The sequence below is a fragment of the Erythrolamprus reginae genome, chromosome 10, assembly GCF_031021105.1.
Source record: "Erythrolamprus reginae isolate rEryReg1 chromosome 10, rEryReg1.hap1, whole genome shotgun sequence".
Taxonomy (NCBI): Eukaryota; Metazoa; Chordata; class Lepidosauria; order Squamata; family Dipsadidae; genus Erythrolamprus; species Erythrolamprus reginae.
Window position 1 is genome coordinate 42,882,473 of NC_091959.1, and position 25,731 is coordinate 42,908,203.

The window sequence follows — 25,731 nt, forward strand, 5'->3', positions numbered from 1 at the left end:
TAATTGTCCCCCTGGAGGAAGGCCATAGAACGGGATGGAGAGTACGTGGAAATCTCACGTACACAAACACACACACGCACAGCTCTTCTAAAATTATACACATTCAACCTCATTTATTTACAGCGATAGGAAAAAACATACCCAGAGCCCAAAAGGGGGGGGGGGGGGAGGAAAAAATTCAAAAATTTTCTACCGGTTCTGCGTAACTGATGAAAACTTTTTCTATTGGTTCTGAATGTACCCATCACTGTTTGTTTGTTTGTTGTTTGTGTTTGTCTGTCTGTCTGTCTGTCTGTCTGTCTGTCTGTCTGTCTGTCTGTCTATCTATCGTATGTATGTATGTATGTATGTACGTACGTACGTACGTACTTACTTACTTACTTACTTATTTATTAGAAGACTCGGGGCGGCTAACAACAATATAAAAAGACAATGTAAACAAATCTAATATTAAAAATAATCTTTAAAAACCCCATTTAAATAACCACTCATACATACAAGCATACCATGTATAAATTCTATAAGCCTAGGGGGAAGGGAAAGTCTCAATTCCCCCATGCCTGATGACAGAGGTGGGTTTTAAGGAGCTTGCGAAAGGCAAGGAGGGTGGGGGAAACTCTGATATCTGGGGGGAGCTGGTTCCAGAGGGCTGGGGCCACCACAGAGAAGGCTCTTCCCCTGGGTCCCACTAGCCGACATTGTTTGGTCGACGGGACCCAGAGAAGGCCAACTCTGTGGGACCTAACCGGTCGCTGGGATTCGTGCAGCAGAAGGCGGTCCCGGAGATGGATGCACAAGGTATTGCTTCTGTCCTTCAGACTCCAAAATCATTTTTTTTTTTACGTCAACGCGATAATTAACTCTTTTATTTTGACCCGCTTGCTTTCCAGGTGGACCAGACCGGATGGAGGTCAGCATATCTCCCACGGGGACTTTGCCAAATGGCACGCTCTATGCCAAAAGCCAAGACGTCTTGACTTTCAACTGCAGCAGTGACACTCGGCCTGATTCGGCCACGAAGTGGGATTTTCACCCACTTGGTTCTGCGCGGGAAACGTTCACCGAGGTCAACGGCTCGCAGAGTTATTTCGTGCTGAAAAACATCACGCCCAGCTACCAAGGGAATTACTCGTGTCTGGCCAGCAACTTGTTGAGCCAACGTCAGACGTCCGTCATCCGGGAACTCCTGATCTACTGTATGTATGACGAAAAATATCAGCAGTGCGGATGGGTGTGTGTTATTTATTTATTTATTTATTTAATTTTATTTTATTTATTTATTTTATCTATCTATTTATTTATTTATTTATTATTTTATTATTTTATTATTTTATTTATTTATTTATTTATTTATTTATTATTTATTATTTATTTATTATTTTATTTTATTTTATTATTTTATTTTATTATTTTATTTTATTTTATTTTATTTTATTATTTTATTTTATTGATTGGATTTGTATGCCGCCCCTCTCCGGAGACTCGGGGTGGCTAACAGCAACAATAAAGCAGTGTACAATAGTACTCTGATGTTAGAAATAATTAAAAGCCCATTAATATACAAACCAAACATACATACATACATACATACCATGCATAGAATTGTAAAGGCCTAGGCGGAAGAGGGTCTCAATTCCCCCATGCCTGATGGCAGAGGTGGGTTTTAAGCAGCTTACGAAAGGTAAGGAGGGTGCGGGCAATTCTAATCTTTGGGGGGAGTTGGTTCCAGAGGGCTGGGGCCGCCACAGAGAAGGCTCTTCCCCTGGGTCCCGCCAAGCGACATTTTTAGTTGACGGGACCCGGAGAAGATCCATTCCGTGGGACCTAACTGGTCGCTGGGATTCGTGCAGCAGAAGGCGGTCCCTGAGTTATCTTTCCCAGGGAAATGTTGCGTTCCTAGAAATGCACAGAATTGTTGGCTCAGTGGCTCTCTCTTAAGGAATTACAGTGTTCCCTCGATTTTTGCGGGGGATGCGTTCCGAGACCGCCCGCGAAAGTCGAATTTCCGCGAAGTAGAGATGCAGAAGTAAATACAGTGGTCCCCCGATCATTGCGAGGGTTCCGTTCCAGGACCCCTCGCAATGATCGGTTTTTCGCGAAGTAGCGCTGCGGAAGTAAAAACACCATCTGCGCATGCGCAGATGGTGTTTTTACTTCCGCCGCAGCAGCGAGGAGCCGAAGATTGGGGTTTCCCCGCCGCCCACGCAAACTCCTCGCTGCTGCCGCGCCTGCCGCTTGTCTTGTCCGCCCGCTGCTTGTCCGCCGCCTGCCTGCCCACGCGCCCGCCGCTCGCCCGCCCTTCGCCCGCCCACGCCGTTCGCTTCGCGCCGCTTCCCAGCTGAGTCCTGAAGCCAGAAGGCAAAGGCGAACTTCCGTGTTTGGCTTCGGGACTCAGCTGGGAAGCGGCGCTGGGGTTTCCCCACCGCCCACGCAAACTCCTCGCTGCCGCTCGCCCGCCCTTCGCCCGCCCACGCCGTTCACTCGCGCCGCTTCCCAGCTGAGTCCTGAAGCCAATTCGCTTCAGGACTCAGCTGGGAAGCGGCGCGAGCGAACGGCGTGGGCGGGCGAAGGGCGGGCGAGCGGCGCGCGGGCGGGCGGGCAGGCAGGCGGCGGACAAGCCGTTCGCTCGCGCCGCTCGCTCGCGCCGCTTCCCAGCTGAGTCCTGAAGCCAATTCGCTTCAGGACTCAGCTGGGAAGCGGCGCGAGCGAACGACGTGGGCGGGCGAGCGGCGGCGCGCGCGGGCGGGCAGGCGGCGGACAAGCGGCGGGCGCGGCAGCAGCTAGGAGTTTGCGTGGGCAGTGGGGAAACTCCTCGCTGATGCCCGCCGCTCGCCCTCCCGCCAGCAAGAGGGGGAAGACCCAGGGAAGCCGCCCAGCAGCTGATCTGCCCGGCGCCATCTACGCATGCGTGGCCATAGAAAAAAAGGGCGCGCATGCGCAGATGGTGTTTTGACTTCCGGGTTGAAAAATCGCCATATAGCCGTTCGCAATGATCGGGATCGCGATACCCGGGGGATACACTATTTTTGGCTATGAACAGTATCACAAGCCATCCCTTAACACTTAAAACCCCCAAATTACCATTTCCCATCCCCTTAGCAACCATTTAGATTATTACTCACCATGTTTATTAAAGTTTATTAAAAAAAATATTTTATTAAAGGTGGACGAAAGTTTGGTGATGACATATGACGTCATCGAGCGAGAAAAACTATGGTATTGGGGGGGGGGGAAACGCAAAGTATTTTTTAATTAATATTTTTGAAAAACCGTGGTACATATAGACTTTTCGCGAGGTTCGAACCCGCGAAAATCAAGGGAACGCTGTATTTCCTTGAAGCATTTAAAATGATTAAAAGCATTTCAACATGAGGAATTATTTATTTTATTTTATATTCATATATTTTATTTTACATTCACTTATTTTATATTATATTTATTTATTTTATTTTATATTTATTTATTTATTTTATATGTATTTATTTTATATTTATTTTATTTTATTTTACATTTATTTCTTTTATATGTATGTATTTATTTATTTCTCAAGTATGTATTGCTAGTATACAAAGATATAACAATGTTTATATACATGATATTAGTAAGAGAGAAACATTAGGACAGGGGATGGAAGGTGGGGCACTTATGCAGGCCCCTTACTGACCTCTTAGGAATCAGGTGAGGTCAATGATGGATAGGTCTAAGGGTAAAGTTTTGGGAGGTTAGATCAGTGATTTTCAACCTTTTTTGAGCCGCAGCACATTTCTTACATTTACGAAACCCTGGGGCACATTGAGTGGGGCGGGGGGGGGGAGGGCTAAAAAAAGTTTGGACAAAAAAATTCTCTCTCTTCCTCCCTTTCGCTCTATTTCTCTCTCCCTCTTTCTCTCCCTTCCTTCCCCTTTCTTTCTCTCTCTCCATCCCTCTTTCTTTCTCTTCCTTCCTCTCTTTTTTGCTCTCTTTGCCTCTCTCTCCCTCCCTACCTCCCTCTATGTCTTTCTCTCTCTCTCTCCTTCCCTCCCTCTCTTTCTCTCTATCTCCTTCCCTCCCTCTCTTCCTCTCTCTTTCTTTCTCTCACCTCCTCTCTCTTTCTTTCTTTCTCTTGTTCTCTTTCTCTCTCTCTTTCTTTCTCTCTCTCTTGTTCTTTCTCTCTCTCTCTCTTTCTTTCTTTCTTTCTCTCTCTCTTGTTCTCTTTCTTTCTCTCTCTCTCTCTCTTTCTTTCTCTCTCTCTCTTGCTTTCTTTCTCTTTCTTTCTCTGTCTCTTGCTTTATTTCTCTCTCTGAGCTTCGCGGCACACCTGACCATGTCTCACGGCACACTAGTGTGCCGCGGCACACTGGTTGAAAAACGCTGGGTTAGATGATGATGCTGTGGGTAGTGAGAGCCATACTTGATTACTAAAGTCGTATTTCCTGCAGTCAAGTTTGGAACGGTTTACTTTGAGTTTGTATCTGTTGTGTGCTTATCTGTTGTTGTGGTTGAAGCTGAAGTAGTTGTTGACACGAAGGACGTTGTAGCAAATGGCCTGTTTCCCAACTTCTGGTGGGCCAAGTGGGCTCGTGTTTCACCCTCCCCAGACTCCAAAGGCTTCCTGGGAGCTGGGGAGGGTAAAAATGTCCTCCCCCATCTCCCCCGGAGGCTCTCTGGAAGCCAAAAACGCCCTCCCATAGCCTCTGTGTGAGCCAAAAATAAGCTGGCCAGCACACACATGCATGTTGGAGCTGAGCTCGGGCAACGGCTCACATGCCAGCAGATATGGCTCCACGTGCCACCTGTGACACTCGTGCCATAGGTTTGCCATCACTGGTATAGGGCTTCCTGCTTCAGCAGGAGGTTGAACTAGAAGACCTCCAAGGTACCTTCTGTAGGATAAAAAGGCCAATGCCCAAACAGGAGGGAGCTGGGATCTTCTCCTAATCCACAAAAGACCAGTGGAGTAGTTGGCAGAAGGTCTTCTGAACTACAAAGTCTACCATCTCCAACGATTAACTAGGCTGAAGTCTAAATCCCACCTCATCTTCTCTCCCAAAAGGTCCTTGTTGTCTAAGCTTGCTTTTCATGAGATTCTGTTTCTGTTTTCTCTCCTCGATTTCTTGTCCTCTAGCCAGTAGAAGTCCCTTTTCTGTCGTGGTCAGAACTGATCCTTGATCGCTGTTTTTAATATTTGTCTCCAGTGCTTAAAAATGGGTAATTGTGGATGCTGTCAAAGTCCCTGATGAAGACAATGTCTTCAAAGGGGCTAACAACCCAGCCGTGTGGGATCACTCATGAACGTGAATCCTAGAAAGAAGACTTGGACACATTCCCTCTCTGGGTGAAGTGACACAGTATAGAGTTGTGTATAGTGTTCCCTCAATTTTCGCGGGTTCAAACTTCGCGAAATGTCTATAACACGGTTTTTCAAAAATATTAATTAAAAAATACATTGCGGGGTTTTTCCCTATACCATGGTTTTTCTCACCCGATGACATCATATGTCATCGCCAAACTTTCGTCTGGCTTTAATAATTTTTTTAAAAATAAACTTTAATAAATAAACATGGTGAGTAATAATCTAAATGGTTGCTAAGGGAATGGAATTTAGGGGTTTAAAGTGTTAAGGGAAGGCTTGTGATGCTGTTCATAGCCATAAATAGTGTATTTACTTCCGCATCTCTACTTCGCGGAAATTCGACTTTCGTGGGCGGTCTCGGAACGCATCCCCCGTGGAAATCTTAAGTATAAAACGTATCAGGAAAGACTTAATGAACTCAACCTGTATAGTCTGGAAGACAGAAGGAAAAGGGGGGACATGATCGAAACATTTAAATATGTTAAAGGGTTAAATAAGGTTCAGGAGGGAAGTGTTTTTAATAGGAAAGTGAACACAAGAACAAGGGGACACAATCTGAAGTTAGTTGGGGGAAAGATCAGAAGCCACGTGAGAAAATATTATTTTACTGAAAGAGTAGTAGATCCTTGGAACAAACTTCCAGCAGACGTGGTTGGTAAATCCACAGTCACTGAATTTAAACATGCCTGGGATAAACATATATCCATCCTAAGATAAAATACAGGAAATAGTATAAGGGCAGACTAGATGGACCATGAGGTCTTTTTCTGCCGTCAGACTTCTATGTTTCTATGTTTCTGTGAAATCGAAGAGAACACTGTACTTCTTTTTATTTGGGAGCATAAGGAAATGGGGATAATTACACGTGCATGTCAAGTGATACACAAACATCCAATAACATAACTTCAAACATGACATATTTTTGAGTCCTTCCTTTCCCACAAACTAATTTCCTAGAAACACTTCCTTTGAGCAAATGTTTCTCACACCTAATTTCTCTGAAGCCTTCTGCCTTATCACAACCAATCTCCTTAATCACCCTCTCGTCCTGTGTTTGCTTCAGGCAATGTAAATCTCCCCCTTTGATTGTATAACGTCCTGTCTGGAGTGATGTAAACTTGTTTAGCAGTGAGATGTTTATTGAGCCCTTTTGTTTCCCTGTTGTGATTTACCAGGAATACAGACTAGGCAAGTTAGTACCGTCCTATCCTGGCTTATAATAGAATCAGGGTAAGCAGAGCATTTTTATGCTAGAGGTCCAGATATATATACAGTATATATACAGATATATATACAGTAATATGATATAGTCCTATTCTAACATTTTTATGCTATACTGCAACAGGTACCACATGATTCTTGACAAATGTATATTTTATTTTATGTATGCTGAGAGCATATGCACCAAGACAAATTCCTTGTGTGTCCAATCACACTTGGCCAATAAAAATTCTATTCTATTCTATTCTAATAAGTAACGTTGTAGATAAATAAGACCCATGGCTACTTCCCAGTCCTTTTGCGAGCTTCTCCCATCAGATCCTCCAGCGTCGTCACCGAAATGTTGGGCTGAAGCCTCCATGAAAAATTCTCAAGAGGTTCAGCTGTCGTGCAGCTGGCCAGGGGGCTACCCATCCCCTTCGCTCCAGTGGATCAACCCGGAGGATCTACTCATCAATTCCAACACTACCCACTTTGCCAACGCTACTGTGATGTCCCTGCAAGGATCCCGCCAGCTTTGGGGCAAGGACTTTACCTGTCGCGGAAGCCATGTTGTGGATGAAAAGGACAAGCAGAATTGTACCTTGCGCTTGGGTGAGTCAAGAACCTGAATGGCACAATTTCACGGTATACCCCAAGACTCCGAATGTTAAAGAGCTGGGTGGCATTTCTCTGCCTCTTCAACCAGATGTAAGGGATGGCTGATCCCTTATTTTACTCTTTCGAGCCCTGTTCTTTTATTTTCCATTTGAAATTTAGTTTCCAGCTGATTTTCGGAGGCTCTGGGAGGGCGTTTTCTGCCTCTGCAAGGGATAGATAGATAGATAGATAGATAGATAGATAGATAGATAGATAGATAGATAGATAGATAATAGGTAGATAGGTAGGTAGGTAGATGATAGATAGATAGATAGATAGATAGATAGATAGATAGATAGATGATAGGTAGGTAGGTAGGTAGATGATAGATAGATAGATAGATAGGTAGGTAAGTAGGTAGGTAGGTAGATGATAGATAGATAGATAGATAGATAGATAGATAGATAGATAGATAGATAGATAGATAGATAGATGATAGGTAGGTAGGTAGGTAGATGATAGATAGATAGATAGATAGATAGATAGATAGATAGACAGACAGACAGACAGACAGACAGACAGACAGACAGACAGACAGACAGATAGACAGATAGATAGATGATAGGTAGGTAGGTAGGTAGGTAGATGATAGACAGACAGACAGACAGATAGACAGATAGATAGATGATAGGTAGGTAGGTAGATAGGTAGATGATAGATAGATAGATAGATAGATAGATAGATAGATAGATAGATGATAGATAGATAGACAGACAGACAGACAGACAGATAGATGATAGGTAGGTAGGTAGGTAGATGATAGATAGACAGACAGACAGACAGATAGACAGATAGATAGATGGTAGGTAGGTAGGTAGGTAGGTAGGTAGGTAGATGATAGATAGATAGATAGATAGATAGATAGATAGATAGATGATAGGTAGGTAAGTAGGTAGGTAGATGATAGATAGATAGATAAATTAGATAGATGGATAGATAGATAGATAGATAGATAGATAGATAGATAGATAGATAGATAGATAGCAGGTATGCAGGCAAGCAGGCAGGCAGGTACATAGGTAGCTAGGTAGCTAGGTAGAGAACATATTTTTCGGAGTATAAAACGCGCCAGAGTATAAGACACACCTTGGTTTTTGGGGAGGAAAATAGGAGAAAAATCTGCTTACCAGATATTCATCTGGCTAGTGTGCTTAGTCTGGTCAGCTCCAGCACATTATTTTATCCCCTAGTTAAGTCTTTAAAAAAAACCTCATACAGAGAGAGTAACAATGAAAGAGCCTGCAAGCCAGTAAGAGCTGGGAAAATCATTAACACTTGGTTAGGGCTGGAAAGAAACATTCGGAGCAAGTAAAGCAATGAAAATAAAAGATTTAGGGCTTGGAAAACATTCTTTGCAGAGAGTAACAATGAAAGAGCTTTCAAGCAGGTAAAAGCTGGGAAAATCATTAGCACCTGGTTACGGCTGGAAAAAAACATTCGGAGCAAGTAGAGCAATGGGAAAAAAACTACAAAGACTTAGGGCTTGGGAAACATTCTTCGCAAAGAGTAACAATGAAAGTGTTTGCATGCAGGTAAGAGCTGGGAACATTGCTAGCACCTGGTTAGGGATGGAAAGAAACATTTGGAGAAAGTTAGGGCAATTAAAAAAAAGACTTAGGGCTTGGAAAAACATTCTTCGCAAAGAGTAACAATGAAAGAACCTGCAAGGTAAGAGCTGGAAAGATCGTTAGCACCTAGTTAGGGCTGGGGAAAAAAGCTTCAAAAAAAGCTACAGTCAGAGTATAAGACATACAGGACCTGAATTTTCAGCCTCTTTTAGGGAGCAAAAAGGTGCATCTTATACTCCAAAAAGTACGGTAGATAGGTAGGTAGGTAGGCAGGTAGGTAGATAGGAATTATGGGTGTGGGCCCATGTTCACACTTTCAGCACCCAAGGAAAAAAAGGTTTGCCATCATTGGTGTAGGGTGTCCTGCTCTGGTGGTGGGTTGGACTCGATGACCTCTAAGGTCCCTTCCAACTCTGAGTGTGGGGGAATTATTATTATTATTATTATTATTATTATTATTATTATTATTATTATTTATTTATTTATTATTTGGATTTGTATGCCGCCCCTCTCTGAAGACTCGGGGTGGCTCACAACAAGTGTAAAACAAATCATAAATAATTCAATTAATTAAAATATTTAAAGATTTTTAAAACCCCATATACTAACAGACACACACACAGGCATACCATGTATAAATTAAATGTGCCCAGGGGGAGATGTTTAGTTCCCCCATGCCTGACGGCAAAGGTGGGTTTTGAGGAGTTTACGGAAGGCAGGAAGAGTAGGGGCAGTTCTGATCTCCGGGGGGAGTTGGTTCCAGAGAGTCGGTGCCGCCACAGAGAAGGCTCTCCCCCTGGGGCCCGCCAACCGACATTGTTTAGTTGACGGGACCCGGAGGAGGCCCACTCTGTGGGACCTAATCGGTCGCTGGGATTCATGCGGCAGAAGGCGGTCTCGGAGATATTCTGGTCCGATGCCATGAAGGGCTTTAAAGGTCATAACCAACACTTTGAATTGTGACCGGAAACTGATCGGCAGCCAATGCAGACTGCGGAGTGATGGTGAAACATGGGCATACCTGGGTAAGCCCATGACTGCTCTCGCAGCTGCATTCTGCACGATCTGAAGTTTCCAAACACTTTTCAAAGGTAGCCCCATGTAGAGAGCATTACAGTAGTCGAACCTCGAGGTGATGAGGGCATGAGTGACTGTGAGCAATGAGTTATTATTATTATTTATTGGATTTGTATGCCGCCCCTCTCCGCAGACTCGGGGCAGCTAACAACAGTGATAAAACAACATGAACAATCCAATGAATAAAAACAACTAAAAAACCCTTATTATAAAAAACCAAACATACACACAAACATACCATGCATAACTTGTAATAGCCTAGGGGGAAAGGATAACTTAACTCCCCCATGCCTGGCGACAAAGGTGGGTCTTAAGTAATTTGCGAAAGACGAGGAGGGTGGGGGCCGTTCTAATCTCTGGGGGGAGTTGATTCCAGAGGGCCAGGGCCGCCACAGAGAAGGCTCTTCCCCTGGGGCCCGCCGAATGACATTGTTTGGTCGACGGGACCCGGAGAAGGCCAACTCTGTGGGACCTTATCGGCCGCTGGGATTCGTGCGTAATGCCCCTTCCAACTCCGTTACTCTGTTAAAATATGCCCTTCCGGCCCTTCCAAATCCCCTTTGCTTTCCTCTTGCATCAGAAAGGCCCTCGGTCATGTCCAACCCAATGAAGACTTGCTTCGTGGGGAGATCCGTCGAGATGACTTGTGAACTGACAGCTGGCAACCCACTGGCGAGGATCACCTGGCTACGCAACCTCTCCAAGGTGGAGGTAGAGATCCGGTCAGGGGGCAGGTTTCTCGTCAGCCAAAAGGAGGGGATCTCCACCTTGGTCATCCAGAACTGCTCCGCCAACAGAGACCAAGGATACTACCTCTGCAAGGCTGAGAACCCCCTGGGCCTAAGAGAAGTGTACGTTCACCTGAAGGTAACAGGTAAAGTAACATTGTCGAAAGGGTGGCATTTTGGTCTGTCGGAACCACAACAGAGGCCAGAAATTTCTGTGGCTTCACGAGACGTTTGCTAAGTTAAGATTTGTCAAATTACACAAACTTTCCTCCATCTGAGTATTGTATTGGAAGTTCTGTGTGAGCAAAAACTTCAGAAGAGAAGGATTTAGGAGTCGTGATTTCTGACAGCCTCAAAATGTATTTTAATTTAATTTTATTTTATTTTATTTTATTTTATTTTATTTTATTTTATTTTATTTTATTCATTTATTCATTTATTTATTGGATTTGTATGCCGCCTCTCTCCGCAGACTAGGGGCGGCTAACAACAGTAATAAAACAGCATATAATAATAATCCAATACTAAAAACAGTTAAAAACCCATTATTATAAAAAACCAAACATACATACAGATATACCATGCATAAAATTGCAAAGGCCTAGGGGGAAAGAGTGTCTCAATTCCCCCATGCCTGGCGGCAGAGGTGGGTTTTAAGCAGCTTACGGAAGACGAGGAGGGTGGGGGCAATTCTAATCTCTGGGGGGAGTTGGTTCCAGAGGGCCGGGGCCGCCACAGAGAAGGCTCTTCCCCTGGGTCCCGCCAAGCGACATAGTTTAGTTGACGGGACCCGGAGAAGACCCACTCTGTGGGACCTAACTGGTCGCTGGGATTCGTGCAGCAGAAGGCGGTCCCGGAGATAATCTGGTCTGGTGCCATGAAGGGCTTTATAGGTCATGTGGGTGAATAGTGTGGCCAGGCGTTAGAGAAAGCAAGTAGAATGCTTGGCTGCATAGCTAGAGGTGTAACAAGCAGGAAGAGGGAGATTGTGATCCTGCTGGTGAGACCCCATTTGGAATAATACTGTGTCCAGTTCTGGAGACGCCACCTACAAAAAGATATGGATCAAATTGAACGGGTCAAAAGACGGGCTACAAGAATGATCGAAGGTCTTAAGCATAAAACGTATCAGGAAAGACTTAATGAACTCAATCTGTATAGTCTGGAGGACAGAAGGAAAAGGGGGGACATGATCGAAACATTTAAATATGTTAAAGGGTTAAATAAGGTCCAGGAGAGAAGTGTTTTTAATAGGAAAGTGAACACAAGAACAAGGGGGCACAATCTGAAGTTAGTTGGGGGAAAGATCAAAAGCAACATGAGAAAATATTATTTTACTGAAAGAGTAGTAGATCCTTGGAACAAACTTCCAACAGACGTGGTAGATAAATCCACAGTAACTGAATTTAAACATGCTTTTTTTTCCCCTTTCCAATTTCCTCTGCAGAGCCTATGAACGTCGCTGGAATTGTGGGGTCCGTTGTAGTCCTTTTATTATTGGGAGTTTTAGTCTTTTCTGGAATCCTTCTCTATGCAGGACCTCAGCTGTGCCTCAAAGGTGATTCTGTTGAAAATTGCTCATTTGAGTTATCAAACCAATGGAGTGCATTTGGGTTTTCAAAATGTGTCTTTCTTGAATTGCGTTTTACGCAATCTTGTAAGGACTTTGAAGAAGAAAATATTTTGAATATATTGGCACAAGCTTCCAATCATTAAATAAAACATAACCAAAGGTTTTCCAAATGTGATGTGTGTTGCTAGGATGGATGGCAAATACATTAGATCAGTGTTTCCCAACCTTGGCAACTTGAAGATATCTGGACTTCAACTCCCAGAATTCCCCAGCCAGCTTTCGCTGGCTGGGGAATTCTGGGAGTTGAAGTCCAAATATCTTCAAGTTGCCAAGGTTGGGAAACACTGCATTAGATGATAGATAGATGGATGGATGGATGGATGGATATAGATGATTGATAGACAGACAGACAGACAGACAGACAGACAGACAGACAGACAGACAGACAGACGAGCCGTGGTGGTGCAGCAGGTAGTGTTGTACTGCACGTTACGTAGAGGGGCGGCATACAAATCTAATAAATAATAATAATACTGAAACTGACTGTAGATCTATAGGTCAGTGGTTCAAATCTGTAGGTCAGTGGTTCAAATCTCATCACCGGCTCAAGGTTGACTCAGCCTTCCATCCTTCCAAGATGGGTAAAATGAGGTCCCGGATTGTGGGGGCAATATGCTGGCTCTATTAAAAAGTGCTATTATTGGACGGATGGATGGATGGATAGTGGATGGATGGATAGATAGATACATATAGATGATTGATAGATTAGATAGATAGATAGATAGATAGATAGATAGATAGATAGATAGATAGATAGATAGATAGATAGATGTCTTTGACGTTACATTTGATGATTATTGTATAAACCTAAAAAGTAAATGAGTAATTTTAATAAAAGTATTTTTCTCCTTTTCTCTCTTTCATGTTTCAAGTGAACATACTTGGGTAAGTGTCTTCATTTCTTAACTAGAAAGTCTCAACCTGTTTCATCTGCAGAAACCATCATTTGGAGAAAAGATTGTGATAGTGTGATTCTCTTAAAATGATACAGCACTTTGACAGCATTTGTATAAAGCTTTTTTTCACCCAGTGAATAAAACTAACAATTTCATTGGGGTTAGGGTTGGGCAAGAAAGAAATAAAACTTATTTCTGCCAATTAATGCTAGATCTAATTGACCTCACTCCTTCTAGGACTGATGGTGTTACCTAGTTTGGTAATGAAATGTCTGCAAGAAAACAGAGAGCACCAAAGATCCCATACTTGATAATATCTCCCATGATTTCCAGCTGGAAAATGTGACCTATCTTCCAATTTGGGTCACTTTGCTACAGGTCAAGGCAGGGATGGTCCTTTAAGCAAGGAGGAGGAGAAGAGGTCCCTTCACTCCTTCCTCATAATCATTGTTGGGTTCTTTGCAGGAATCGAGATGCAAGTGACATCCTGGAACTTATGGACTCAGAAGACGAGGACATATATTTGGAGTCCACCAGCGAACCAACGTTAGATCAGGGGGAAAGGATAGGAAACGGATATTCTACCAGATGTACTGAAAGTAAGCTGAAGGAGATTTTTTTTGTGTGAAAGTTAATTCCAAGAAAAGAATGCTAGTTTTGTGACCACTCAAGAAATAGTCAGGAACTGGAAAGATATTGTGACTCCTGGTGTTTTCTTTTCAGTGGGAAATAGCTCAAAATGACTCCGGAAGTGTTTGAGGTTGCTGACCCCTGCATTAGACAAAACTGGGTTTTATAATAGGGAAGGGAGGGAGACAAGTTGATGGAGCTGCTATCCATACCTGGCTATTGTTCTGTCGGGCTCTCTGGTAGACTCCTCCCAAAAAGTCACAAATTTCAGACACACACACGTTTGAAAATTCAAAACAATGTTCTTTATAATGAAAATTCACTTAAACCAAGCCCTCTTTTGGTATAGCAAAGAGCACTCGTCTCCAAACAAACTAGTAATTTGTACAAGTCCCTTACCAGTTCTGTGATACTTAGCTTGCAGCTGTGAGGCAATTCACAGTCCTTCTTCTTTCACAAAGTCAAACACACTTTGCTCTGGTTTAGTTTCAAAGCGGGGGAAAAATCAGCACACAAAAGGTCAAAGTCAGTAAAGCAGGCACGAAACACAACGATCAGATAATTTATAGCAGCCTCACTAATGACCACAGCCCCACCCAACCACAGGTGGCCTCATTTTCTTTGATAATAATCTCTCAGTTGTTGCTGCCTATGCATCGCTCTCCGCATGCGTGGCTGTATCATTAACTCTTGTTCCAAATCCAAGGAGGAGCTAGATAATTGATCTCCTTCTGAGCTGTCTGCCACACTCTCCTCCTCCCTGTCACTCATGTCTTCTTGGTCAGAGGAGCCTTCATCAGCAGGGCAAAACAGGCCTGCAGCATGTGGATGTCTCCCCCACATCCACAGTCCTTGGGGCAGGAGCAGGGCCAGAGCTAACCACAACAGCTATTATCTTTTTTTCTGGTGTCGGGGCAACCGAATGAAGCTGAGTGTTTACTATCTGGTTGCCCTTCTTGTCACCAATGCAGAGTTCGCAGCAGATAGTGATTCATGGTGCCAAGAGAGAGAAATATCCACCGCTACCTAGGATTGAACTCACAGCCTCCTGATTGTGAGACGAGAGCCCCACCTCTAGGCCACCATACCCCCTGCTAACCCTACCTGGACAGGTCATGTCAGATTCTGAGGACAATGAGCCAGGCCCCTCTGGATACCCTGGGCCAGGGGGGTTGCCAGATGAAGCAGAGAGTGAGAGTGAGGGAGAAAGTGACTTGAGTGAGCCGGAGGAACCACTAGAGAGGGCTGATATGACAATGGGTTGAGTGGTCCCAGTCAGAAGATAAGGAAGACATTAAAGTGGAGAGTCGGTGGATAGATGTTACATGTTACACCAACACTCCGCAGTCTGCATTGGTTGCCGATCAATTTCCGGTCACAATTCAAAGTGTTAGTTATGACCTTTAAAGCCCTTCATGGCTTTAAAGAATATCTCCGAGACCACCTTCTACTGCACGAATCCCAGCAACTGATTAGGTCCCACAGAGCGGGCCTTCTCTGGGTCCCGTCAACTAAACAATGTCGGTTGGCGGGCCCCAGGGGAAGAGCCTTCTCTGTGGTGGCCCCGACTCTCTGGAACCAGCTCCCCCCAGAGATTCGAACTGCCCCTACCCTCCTTGCCTTTCGTAAACTCCTTAAAACCCACCTTTGTCATCAGGCATGGGGGAACTGAGATATCTCCCCCGGGCCTATACAATTTATGTATGGTATGTTTGTATGTATGTCTGCTTAATAATGGGTTTTTTTAAATACTTTAAATTGTAAATTATTAGATTTGTCATGAACTGTTTTATTGTGTTGTGAGCCGCCCCGAGTCTACGGAAAGGGGCGGCATACAAATCTAATAAATAAATAAATAAATAAATTATTGAAATTTAGCTCTAAAGAGAAAAATACTTCCTTCTCCTTAGCCGTTTAAAACCTGCTTTTTGTTATGTGTGCTTATATCAACAAAGAGTTGGATTAATTCGTAAAATAAAGGATTTTTAAGTCGCGGGTTTCGATCCGAGGGTCGTGCACAGAACAGCTATGGAGTTTAACTTCGGCGCATGTCTTTCAGGCTCCTTCCCGGAGACGTTCATCTCCCTGGAGGAAATCCAGAGATCCGGACCCGCGTCGTAGAGAGGATGATCTCTTCCTTCGCTTTGTGTACTAAGAAACGGACCCCGTCTTGCAGAGTGGCTAAAACCGGGCCCAAAGGATTCCTGCAAAGTTATTCCCATCCTTTTTTCTTTGCTTCTCCTTGTATTCCTTACTGTGTGCTGCTGCTTGGCTGATCTGCGTGGAATTTGAAACAACCTTTGCGACGTAAGGCGAGGACAAGAATGCAGTGGCTTTTTTCGGAACCGGAGGGGAAAAAAAACATTCCCGGGACAACATATTTCCGTGCAGAAGAAGACTTGGGGCCCTGCGGGAGAGCTTGGAGGGGGAAGGGACGATTTCCCAGCTGGTTCTGGATCCCCCCATCTACCCACCCTCCATTCCCAGATTAGATCCTCTTTGGATATTGTTCTATCCCGAGCATTTACAGCTTTGCAGTCTCTCCGCGGACAAGGCACTTTTACTCCAAGGATTTTAGCTGAGAAATAACAGTTGGCTAGCATAACCTTGCTGAAACCTCAAACATCAATGGACTCCATTACAAAACGTTGAAACTCCACCCCGAATTTCCCATCGGCCACCCTTAAATACCTGTGGGGAGTGGTCAACAATTCCCTAGAGTTAACAAACTACAGATTACTTCCTTTGCCAAGTATTCTTGTCTTTTTCTTAGTCTTCTAAAATGGCCCTCTAACAAAGGCTCATGGTCTTCTTCCTCCTCCTCCTCCTCCTTTAAGTCATTGGTACATCTGCCGCCTCTGGTGGTCTTTCGGGTTCACACAGGTCTATTTTTCTCTCACTCTCTGCATCAGATGGCAAAACCACTGGCCCAGGGTACCAAGATGGGCCTGGCTCATCCTCCTCAGAATATATCATGACCAGAGTTGGCCGAGGACCACTCACAACAGATATGACTCTTAATTAGGAGTCAGAACTCGTAGGGCAGTGATGGCTAACCTTTTCCTGAACGAGTGCCCAAAACGGGCATTCATACACAAGTGCAATCTGAGTATTGTATTGGCAGTTCCGTGTTAGCAAAAACTTCAGAAGAGAAGGATTTAGGGGCCGTGATTTCTGACAGTCTCAAAATGGGTGAACAGGGCGGTCGGGCGGTAGGGAAAGCGAGTCGAATGCTTGGACGTATAACAAGCAGGAAGAGGGAGATTGCGATCCCGCTATATAGAGCGCTGGGGAGACCACATTTGGAATATTGTGTTCAGTTCTGGAGACTTCAGCTACAAAAAGATATTGACAAAATTGAACGGGTCCTAAGATGGGCTACAAGAATGGTGGAAGGTCTTAAGCATAAAGCTTATCAGGAAAGACTTAATGAACTCAATCTGTATAGTCTGGAGGACAGAAGGAAAAGGGGGGACATGATTGAAACATTTAAATATGTTAAAGGGTTAAATAAGGTCCAGGAGGGAAGTGTTTTTAATAGGAAAGTGAACACAAGAACAAGGGGGCACAATCTGAAGTTAGTTGGGGGAAAGATCAAAAGCAACATGAGAAAATATTATTTGAGTGAAAGAGTCGTAGATGCTTGGCACAAACTTCCAGCAGACGTGGTTGGTAAATCAATGAGCAAAGTGAGCAGCATTATATAAAATCAGCTATCTTCAATGGGGATTTTAACACTCTGATGACGTTAGTAGAGGGCTAACAAAAGCTTAGTTAATTTTAGTAGTTTTTAATAAATTTTAAACGTTCCGGAGATTGCAATGTTGCAGGGTGGACTCTGGGCAACTGAATCTAGCTGAGTGTTGAATGGCCCACTGCTTGTCTTGACACCAATGCGAAGTTCTATATTCGGCAGATAATATTCTCATTGTGCCTAGAGAGAGAGAAACCTGCCTCTACCTAGGATCAAACTCACAGCCTCCTGATGGTGAGGTGAGAGCTCCACCTCTAGGCCACCACCTCATTCTTGTAACAAGAACTGGAAATGAATTGATGCAAATTGAGGACTACTGGTTCTTAAGTAGAAAAGTTTGTAAGAAGAAGCAATTTTTTTCCTATAGGAATCAATGTAAAAGCAAATAATGCATGCGATTGGGGAAACCACAGGGAGGGTGGAGGCCCTGTTTCCTCCCAGGAGATTCCTAGAGAGGCCCCACGGAGGCTTCTCCCTGCCTTTTCCAGCCCTGTTTCCTCCAAGGAGATTCCTAGAGAGGCCCCACGGAGGCTTCTCCCCGCCTTTTCTGGCCCTGTTTCCTCCTAGGAGATTCCTAGAGAGGTCCCACGGAGGCTTCTCCCCGCCTTTTCCGGCCCTGTTTCCCCGCAGGAGATTCCTAGAGAGGCCCCACAGAGGCTTCTCCCTGCCTTTTCCAGCCCGGTTTCCTCCCAGGAGATTCCTAGAGAGGCCCCACTGAGGCTCTTCCCCGCCTTTTCTGGCCCTGTTTCCTCCCAGGAGATTCCTAGAGAGGCCCTACGGAGGCTTCTCCCTGCCTTTTCCAGCCCTGTTTCCTCCCAGGAGATTCCTAGAGAGGCCCCACGGAGGCTTCTCCCCGCCTTTTCTGGCCCTGTTTCCTCCCAGGAGATTCCTAGAGAGGCCCCACGGAGGCTTCTCCCCGCCTTTTCTGGCCCTGTTTCCTCCCAGGAGATTCCTAGAGAGGCCCCACGGAGGCTTCTCCCTGCCTTTTCCGGTTACAGTTTTGGAGGCTCGGGTTTGTAATTGGAAAATGTTTCTCGAGAAGAGGCAAAAAATCTTGAACACAATGGTTCTTATCTAGAAAAGTCCGTAAGTAGAGGTACCACTCTAGTGGTTAGCTTTTCTCCTTAAAATGCCATTTTTCCAGGTGACATAACAGAGTTGGAAGGGACCTTGGAGGTCTTCTAGTCCAACCCACTGTTCTGGCAGGAAACCCTACTCCACCCCATAAAAACGGTTGCCCAATCTCGTCTTTAAAACTTCCGGCATTGAAGTATAAACGTCTTCTCTTATGTGTTGCAAAGACAATTTGAACTGTTCCACTCCTGAAGTATTTATTTTCCTTTCAAGGCCTCAGAGATCAACATTTTGTAAATCTGGATGGGATCTTTTGTTCCTGCAATAAAAGTGTGGCTTTGGGATACAAAGGTTGCTGCCTGCAGGGTGTGTGCTTGTGTGTTTGGTATGTGGGTGTGTGGGTGTTACTAACTGAATTACGTGATGTTGTGTAATTCAGTTCATACCTTTTAAGAACTGGAGCTATTCCTATTTGCTGCCTTTTAAGTTAAAGGTGTGTTACTTATCGGCTAAATAAATAGCCGATGGTCGTAACTGAAAAAATGGCCTCAAGTGACTGCTACTACTCTCCCCCAAAGCCCATCAGGCTGTGGGGGATGGGAGCTGTGGTCCAGCAAGCCCCAGATGGGGGAAAGCAGTTGGATGGACCAGCCTACTCTTCCCAAAAGCCCATCAGGCTGTGGGGGATGGGAGCTGTGGTCCAGCAAGCCCCAGATGGGGGAAAGCAGTTGGATGGACCAGCCTACTCTTCCCAAAAGCCCATCAGGCTGTGGAGGATGGGAGCTGTGGTCCAGCAAGCAGCAGATGGTGAAAACAGCTAGATGGAGCAGACTACTCTCCCCCAAAGCCCATCAGGCTGTGGAGGATGGGAGCTGTGGTCCAGCAAGCCCCAGATGGGAGAAAGCAGCTGGATGGATCAGACTACTCTCCCCCAAAGCCCATCAGGCTGTGGAGGATGGGAGCTGTGATCCAGCAAGCACCAGATGGAGAAAGCATCTGAATGGATTGGACTACTCTCTCCCAAAAGCTCATCAGGCTGTGCAGGATGGGAGTTGTGGTCCAGCAAACACCAACTGGGGAAAGCAAGCTGGATGGACCAGCCTACTTTTTAAAGTCCATCAGACTGTGGAGGATGGGAGCTGTGATCCAGCAAACCCCAGATGGGGGAAAGCAGCTAGATGGACCAGCCTACTTTTCCCCAAAGCCCATCAGGCAGTGGAGGATAGGATCTGTGGTCCAACAAGCCTCAGATGGGGAAAACATCTTAATGGATTGGACTACTTTACCCAAGAGCCCATCAGGCTGTGGAGGATGGGAGCAATGGTCCAGCAAGCCCCAGATGGGGGAAAGCAGCCGAGAGGGCCGAGCCGGCAAACCAGTCGTGTCCACCCAACTTCCTCCTGGGTAAAACCGGTCGCAGCCTCCCATCTCCTCTCCGGCAAGCCGCCGTGCGCCCAGGGCGCAAAAGTGGCGCAGGGGCGGAGCGCGCCTCCTCCTCCTCTCCGCGCCGGCTCTCCCCATCCGCGGCGAGCCCGTTCGTCAGCTGACTCCTCCCGGCAGGGGAAAGAGGAAGCGGCCCCGGATGGAAGCGGCCCCGGGCGAGGGCTGCCGGCCGCGGCTGCAAGCGGTGGGAGAGGAGACGGCGGAAGGTGAGTGGCGGGCGCGCCGGACCTTCTCCGGCGCCTCCGGGGGAGATGGAGCGCCTGCCTGCCTGCCTCCCAACACCTGCTTGGACCAGACAAGGGGGGCTCGGGCTCCTGGGAAGGGTTCACACACACACACACACACACTTAGGGTCCCCCAAAGCCCTCCCCTCCCTTCTCCCTCTTTGGGTGGGCGGGAGGGGGCGCGCAACTGCCCACACGAGCATTGCCGGGGGTTTCTTTGCCCTTGGCTGCTTCTGGTGTTGGCTGGTCCAAAGACCCTCCCAGCCCCGGCTGAATTTGTGCCGAAGGTTGGGGGACTGGGGGGACTAGAACACGGGGTCTCCCGGTTGGTAGCCTGGTGCTTTAATAGGTGCCAAGCCGTTTTCCTCCTTCGTTTTCCTTTCCTCTTCACCCGGCTTCTCTCTCCCTTACACACCTCCCCTTCTCCTTTCCTCCCATCCCCTAGGCTCTCCTCCACTTCCTTCCCCTCCCTCTTCCTTTCCTCCCTTTCTTCTTCCTTTCCTTTCCTTTCTTCTTCCTTTCCTTTCTTCTTCCTTTCCTCCCTTTCTTCTTCATTTCCTTTCCTTCCTTTCTTCTTCCTTTCCTTCCTTTCTTCTTCCTTTCCTTTCCTTCCTTTCTTCTTCCTTTCCTCCCTTTCTTCTTCCTTTCCTTTCCTTCCTTTCTTCTTCCTTTCCTTCCTTTCTTCTTCGTTTCCTCCCTGTCTTCTTCGTTTCCTCCCTGTCTTCTTCCTTTCCTTTCCTTCCTTTCTTCTTCCTTTCTTCTTCCTTTCCTTTCCTTTCTTCTTCCTTTCTTCTTCCTTTCCTTTCCTTCCTTTCTTCTTCCTTTCCTTCCTTTCTTCTTCCTTTCCTTCCTTTCTTCTTCGTTTCCTCCCTGTCTTCTTCCTTTCCTTTCCTTCCTTTCTTCTTCCTTTCTTCTTCCTTTCCTTTCCTTTCTTCTTCCTTTCCTCCCTTTCTTCTTCATTTCCTTTCCTCCCTTTCTTCTTCCTTTCCTTTCCTTCCTTTCTTCTTCCTTTCCTTTCCTTTCCTTTCTTCTTCCTTTCCTTTCTTTCTTCTTCCTTTCCTTTCCTTCCTTTCTTCTTCCTTTCCTTTCCTTCCTTTCTTCTTCCTTTCCTTTCCTTCCTTTCATCTTCCTTTCCTTCCTTTCTTCTTCCTTTCCTCCCTTTCTTCTTCATTTCCTTTCCTTCCTTTCTTCTTCCTTTCCTTTCCTTCCTTTCTTCTTCCTTTCCTTTCCTTCCTTTCTTCTTCCCTTCCTTTCCTTCCTTTCTTCTTCCTTTCCTTTCCTTCCTTTCCTTTCTTTTCCTTTCCTCCCTTTCTTTTTCTTTTCCTTTCCTCCCTTTCTTCTTCCTTTCATTTTGTTTCATTTCCTCCCTTTCTTCTTCCTTTCTTCTTCCTTTCCTTTCTTCTTCCTTCCCTTTCTTCTTCCTTTCCTTTCCTTTCCTCCCTTTCTTCTTCCTTTCCTTTCCTTTCCTCCCTTTCTTCTTCCTTTCATTTTGTTTCATTTCCTCCCTTTCTTCTTCCTTTCATTTCCTCCCTTTCTTCTTCCTTTCCTTTCCTCCCTTTCTCCTTCCTTTCTTTTCCTTTCCCCCTTCCTTCTTCCTTCTTCCTTTCCTTTCCTCCCTTTCTCCTCCCTTTCTTTTCCTTTCCTTTCCTCCCTTTCTCCTTCCTTTCTTTTCATTTCCCCCTTTCTTCTTCCTTCTTCCTTTCCTTTCCACTCTTTCTTCTTCCTTTCTTCTTTCCTTCTTGCTTTCCTTTCCCCCTTTCTTCTTCCTTCTTCCTTTCCTTTCCTCCCTTTCTTCTTCCTTTCCTTCTTCCTTTCCTTCTTCCTTTCTTTTCCTCCCTTCTCCCTTTCCTTTCCACAGAAAAACTGTGATATTGATATTGTGAAATGTGATATTTCAGTTTTTCTTTTAAAAAGAAATTTACAAACCTATCTACAATTTTGGGGGTTTTATTTCCTGTCAAGTTGGGGTGCTGAGAAATAAAATGAACTTTTTTTGCTTTTCCCAAATGACTGCCATGAAACAAAGAGTGAACAATGTAAAGGGGTCTGAATACTTTCCGTACCCACCGTGGGTGGGAGGGGTCTGCTCTGTAATGCAACAAACCCATCCTCTCTCCAGGAGATCCTTTCCTTGTGGCTGAGCTCAAGCCGGGACGACCCCAACAACATGACTGGAAATCAAGCTGTGAGACCTGGAGTGTCGCCTTCTCTGCCGACGGGGCCTGGTTTGCCTGGTCTCAGGGCCACTGCGTGGTCAGGCTGCTCCCGTGGCCTTTGCAGGGGACTGACCAGTGAGTATCCATACCGGATTGGTGCTGCCGCCTTCTTCCAAGGCAGCTTTGGACTCCTGATATTGTTGGAAAGGAAAAAAGGCAACGGCATTGCGGTCAGGCGGTAGGGAAAGCAAGTAGAATGCTTGGCTGCATAGCTAGAGGTATCACAAGCAGGAAGAGTGGGATTGTGATCCCGCTATATAGAGCGTGGTGAGACCCCATTTGGAATACTGTGTCCAGTCCTGGAGACCTCACCTACAAAAAGATATGGATCAAATTGAACGGGTCCAAAGACGGGCGACAAAAATGGTGGAAGGTCTTAAGCATAAAACATATCAGGAAAGACTTCATGAACTCAATCTGTATAGTCTGGAGGACAGAAGGAAAAGGGGGGACATGATCGAAACATTTAAATATATTAAAGGGTTAAATAAAGTTCAGGAGGGAAGTGTTTTTAATAGGGAAGTGAATTGAATTGAACGGGTCCAAAGACGGGCGACAAAAATGGTGGAAGGTCTTTAGTATAAAGCGTATCAGGAAAGACTTAATGAACTCAATCTGTATAGTCTGGAGGACAGAAGGGAAAGGGGGGACACGATCGAAACATTTAAATATATTAAAGGGTTAAATAAAGTTCAGGAGGGAAGTGTTTTTAATAGGGAAGTGAATTGAATTGAAGGGGTCCAAAGACGGGCTACAAAAATGGTGGAAGGTCTTAAGCATAAAACTGATCAGGAAAGACTTAATGGACTGCATCTGTACTGTATAGTCTGGAGGACAGAAGGAAAAGGGGGGACAGGATCGAAACATTTAAATAGGTTAACAGGTTAAATAAGGTTCAGGAGGGAAGTATTTTTAATAGGAAAGTGAACACAAGAACAAGGGGACACAATCTGAGGTTAGTTGGGGGAAAGATCAGAAGCCACGTGAGAAAATATTATTTGACTGAAAGAGTAGTAGATGCTTGGCACAAACTTCCAGCAGACGTGGTTGGTCAATCCACAGGAACTGAATTGAAACATGCCTGGGATAAACATATATCCATCCTAAGATAAAATACAGAAAATAGTATAAGGGCGGACCATGAGGTCTTTTTCTGCGGTCAACCTTCTATGTTTCTATATATTATTTTATGACGCTCGGTACCAACGGTTTCATTCAGCTTTATGAAAAGCCTTTTTACTTTGTATGTGTTGTGGTTAGCTCTGGCCCAGCTCCTGCCCCAGGGAATGGGGAGGTAGATGCAGGGGAAAATTCAACATGTCACAGGCCTGTGTTATTGCCGACAGAATCAGTTCAGTGTTTAGTTTCCTCGGACGAAGAAGAAGGTGGGAGTGACTCGGCAGAGGAGGGCTTGGCACACAGCCCAGGCAGTCAATCTCCCTTATCTTCCATTGATTCAGATGATGACATTTTGGACCCACACAAGCGCATAATTATGCGTAGAAGAGACCAAGTAAGAACATATTACAGGAAATAAGGGAGGCCACCTGTGTTTGGGTGGGGCTCCAGTAATTAGGGCTGCTGCTATAAATAGCAGCATGTGGGTTTGGCCGTTGTGGAAGAATATCTGATCGCAGTTCGTCAGGAATCCTACGTCTTCTGGACTTTGTTGCTTTTTCACGCCTTGGAAAAACAAAGCAGAGCAACGTGTGTGTGTGTGTGTCTCACTTCGTTGGAAGAAGAAGGGATGTGAAGTTTCTTCACAGCTGCTAGCTAAGTACTTAATGACTGCTTAAGGGTAATTGTACAGACTACCCGGTTGTTTTGGGGAAGAGTGCTCTTTGCAATACAAAACGAGTGCTTTGTTTATTTTGCATTTTGTGATCAAGAACATTGTTTTGAATTTTCAAATGTGTGTGTGTCTGAAATTTGTATCCTTGAATTTTCGGGAGGCTCCTGCCAGAGAGCCCGGCAGAACAGTATGTATATTCTTATGTTTATTTTCAGTGTTCTTTTTAAATTTTCTGGTGACTTCTTTTTTTGATCCCCTTTGCTCTGCTCTACCCCAGCAACAGCAAAGCGTTGGAACCGAAGAACCAGTGTGCCAAAACTAAGGTCAAGGCTTATGGTGGGACCAAGGAGAAGACCTTGGACTGTGGGCAGATTGTCTGGGGTCTGGCTTTTAGTTCGTGGATGCTGTCCCAACCACACAAGCATCGCCCCAGGAAGGAAACGTCTCCTTGCTTGATCCTGGCCACAGGGTTACACAACGGTCATATTAAAGTCTGGGAAGTTGAAACAGGTAAGTTGGCTTCATTCCCACCATTGAATGAGCTGGGGTGGTGCAGTGGTTAGAGTGCGGCATTTCACACTACTTCAGCTAACTGCTAGTTGTAGTTCAGCAGTTCAGATCTCACTGCCAACTCCAGATTGACTCAACCTTCCATCTTTCATGGCACCGGACCAGAATATCTCCGGGACTGCCTTCTGCCGCACGAATCCCAGCGATCGGTTCGGTCCCACAGAGTCGTCTTTCTCCGGGTCCCGTCGACTAAACAATGTCGTCTGGCGGGACCCAGGGGAAGAGCCTTCTCTGTGGCGGCTCCGACCCTCTGGAACCAGCTCCCCCTTGAGATTAGGATTGCCCCCACCCTCCTTGCCTTTCGCAAACTCCTTAAAACCCACCTCTGCCGTCAGGCATGGGGGAACTGAAACATCTCCCCCTTGCCCATGTTGTTTTGGTGTTTGATTGTGTGCTTGTTTTTTTAATATTCTGGGGTTGTTTTTTATGAACTTTTTAGCTTAAAATTGTAATTGGATTGGTGGGTATCGGATTTGTTATTATGTACAGTATTGTATTTATTTATTTGTTTGTTTGTTTGTTTGTTTGTTTGTTTATTATTTGGATTTGTATGCCGCCCCTCTCCGAAGACTCTTTACCATTGTTGTGAGCTGCCTGGAGTTTGCGGAGAGGGGCGGCATATAAATCCAATAAATCTAATCTAATCTAATCTTTCCGAGGTGGGTAAAATGATGTGGGTAACATTTAGGCAAGAAAAACAAAACACACAGGTACAGTATAAGGAGGGCGTTTGCCCAGGTTCGTCTGGTGCACGAGTTGCGGCCCTATTTGGACAGGGAGACATTGCTCACAGTCGCTCATGCCCTCATCACCTCGAGGTTCGACTACTGCAACGCTCTCTACATGGGGCTACCTTTGAAAAGTGTTCGGAAACTTCAGATCGTGCAGAATGTGGCCGCGAGAGCTATCGTGGGGCTTCCTAGATTCGCCCACA

At 45.3% G+C, this 25,731-nt stretch overlaps 2 protein-coding genes across 6 annotated transcripts in view; both read left to right on the forward strand.

The window, feature by feature from the left end:
* The window catches only part of VSIG10 (V-set and immunoglobulin domain containing 10), a 20,822-nt gene extending 1,920 nt beyond the window's left edge, over positions 1 to 18,902 (forward strand). The window contains exons 2-8 of the mRNA XM_070762868.1: positions 891 to 1,196; positions 6,872 to 7,147; positions 10,418 to 10,711; positions 12,013 to 12,123; positions 13,071 to 13,083; positions 13,560 to 13,693; positions 15,784 to 18,902. Coding sequence (XP_070618969.1) covers positions 891 to 1,196; positions 6,872 to 7,147; positions 10,418 to 10,711; positions 12,013 to 12,123; positions 13,071 to 13,083; positions 13,560 to 13,693; positions 15,784 to 15,845 — 1,196 coding nt within the window. The 3' untranslated portion in view covers positions 15,846 to 18,902. The remainder of the gene's footprint in view (positions 1 to 890; positions 1,197 to 6,871; positions 7,148 to 10,417; positions 10,712 to 12,012; positions 12,124 to 13,070; positions 13,084 to 13,559; positions 13,694 to 15,783) is intronic.
* A 1,160-nt stretch (positions 18,903 to 20,062) lies between these two features.
* The window catches only part of WSB2 (WD repeat and SOCS box containing 2), a 30,073-nt gene continuing 24,404 nt past the window's right edge, over positions 20,063 to 25,731 (forward strand). For 2 of the 5 annotated variants that reach the window (XM_070762875.1, XM_070762876.1), the window contains exons 1-3: positions 20,065 to 20,201; positions 22,339 to 22,510; positions 24,505 to 24,737. In XM_070762875.1, coding sequence (XP_070618976.1) covers positions 20,135 to 20,201; positions 22,339 to 22,510; positions 24,505 to 24,737 — 472 coding nt within the window. In that variant the 5' untranslated portion in view covers positions 20,065 to 20,134. Of the gene's footprint in view, positions 20,202 to 22,338; positions 22,511 to 24,504; positions 24,738 to 25,731 lie in introns of all 5 variants that reach the window. The other 3 variants (XM_070762873.1, XM_070762874.1, XM_070762872.1) reach the window with 3 other exon arrangements.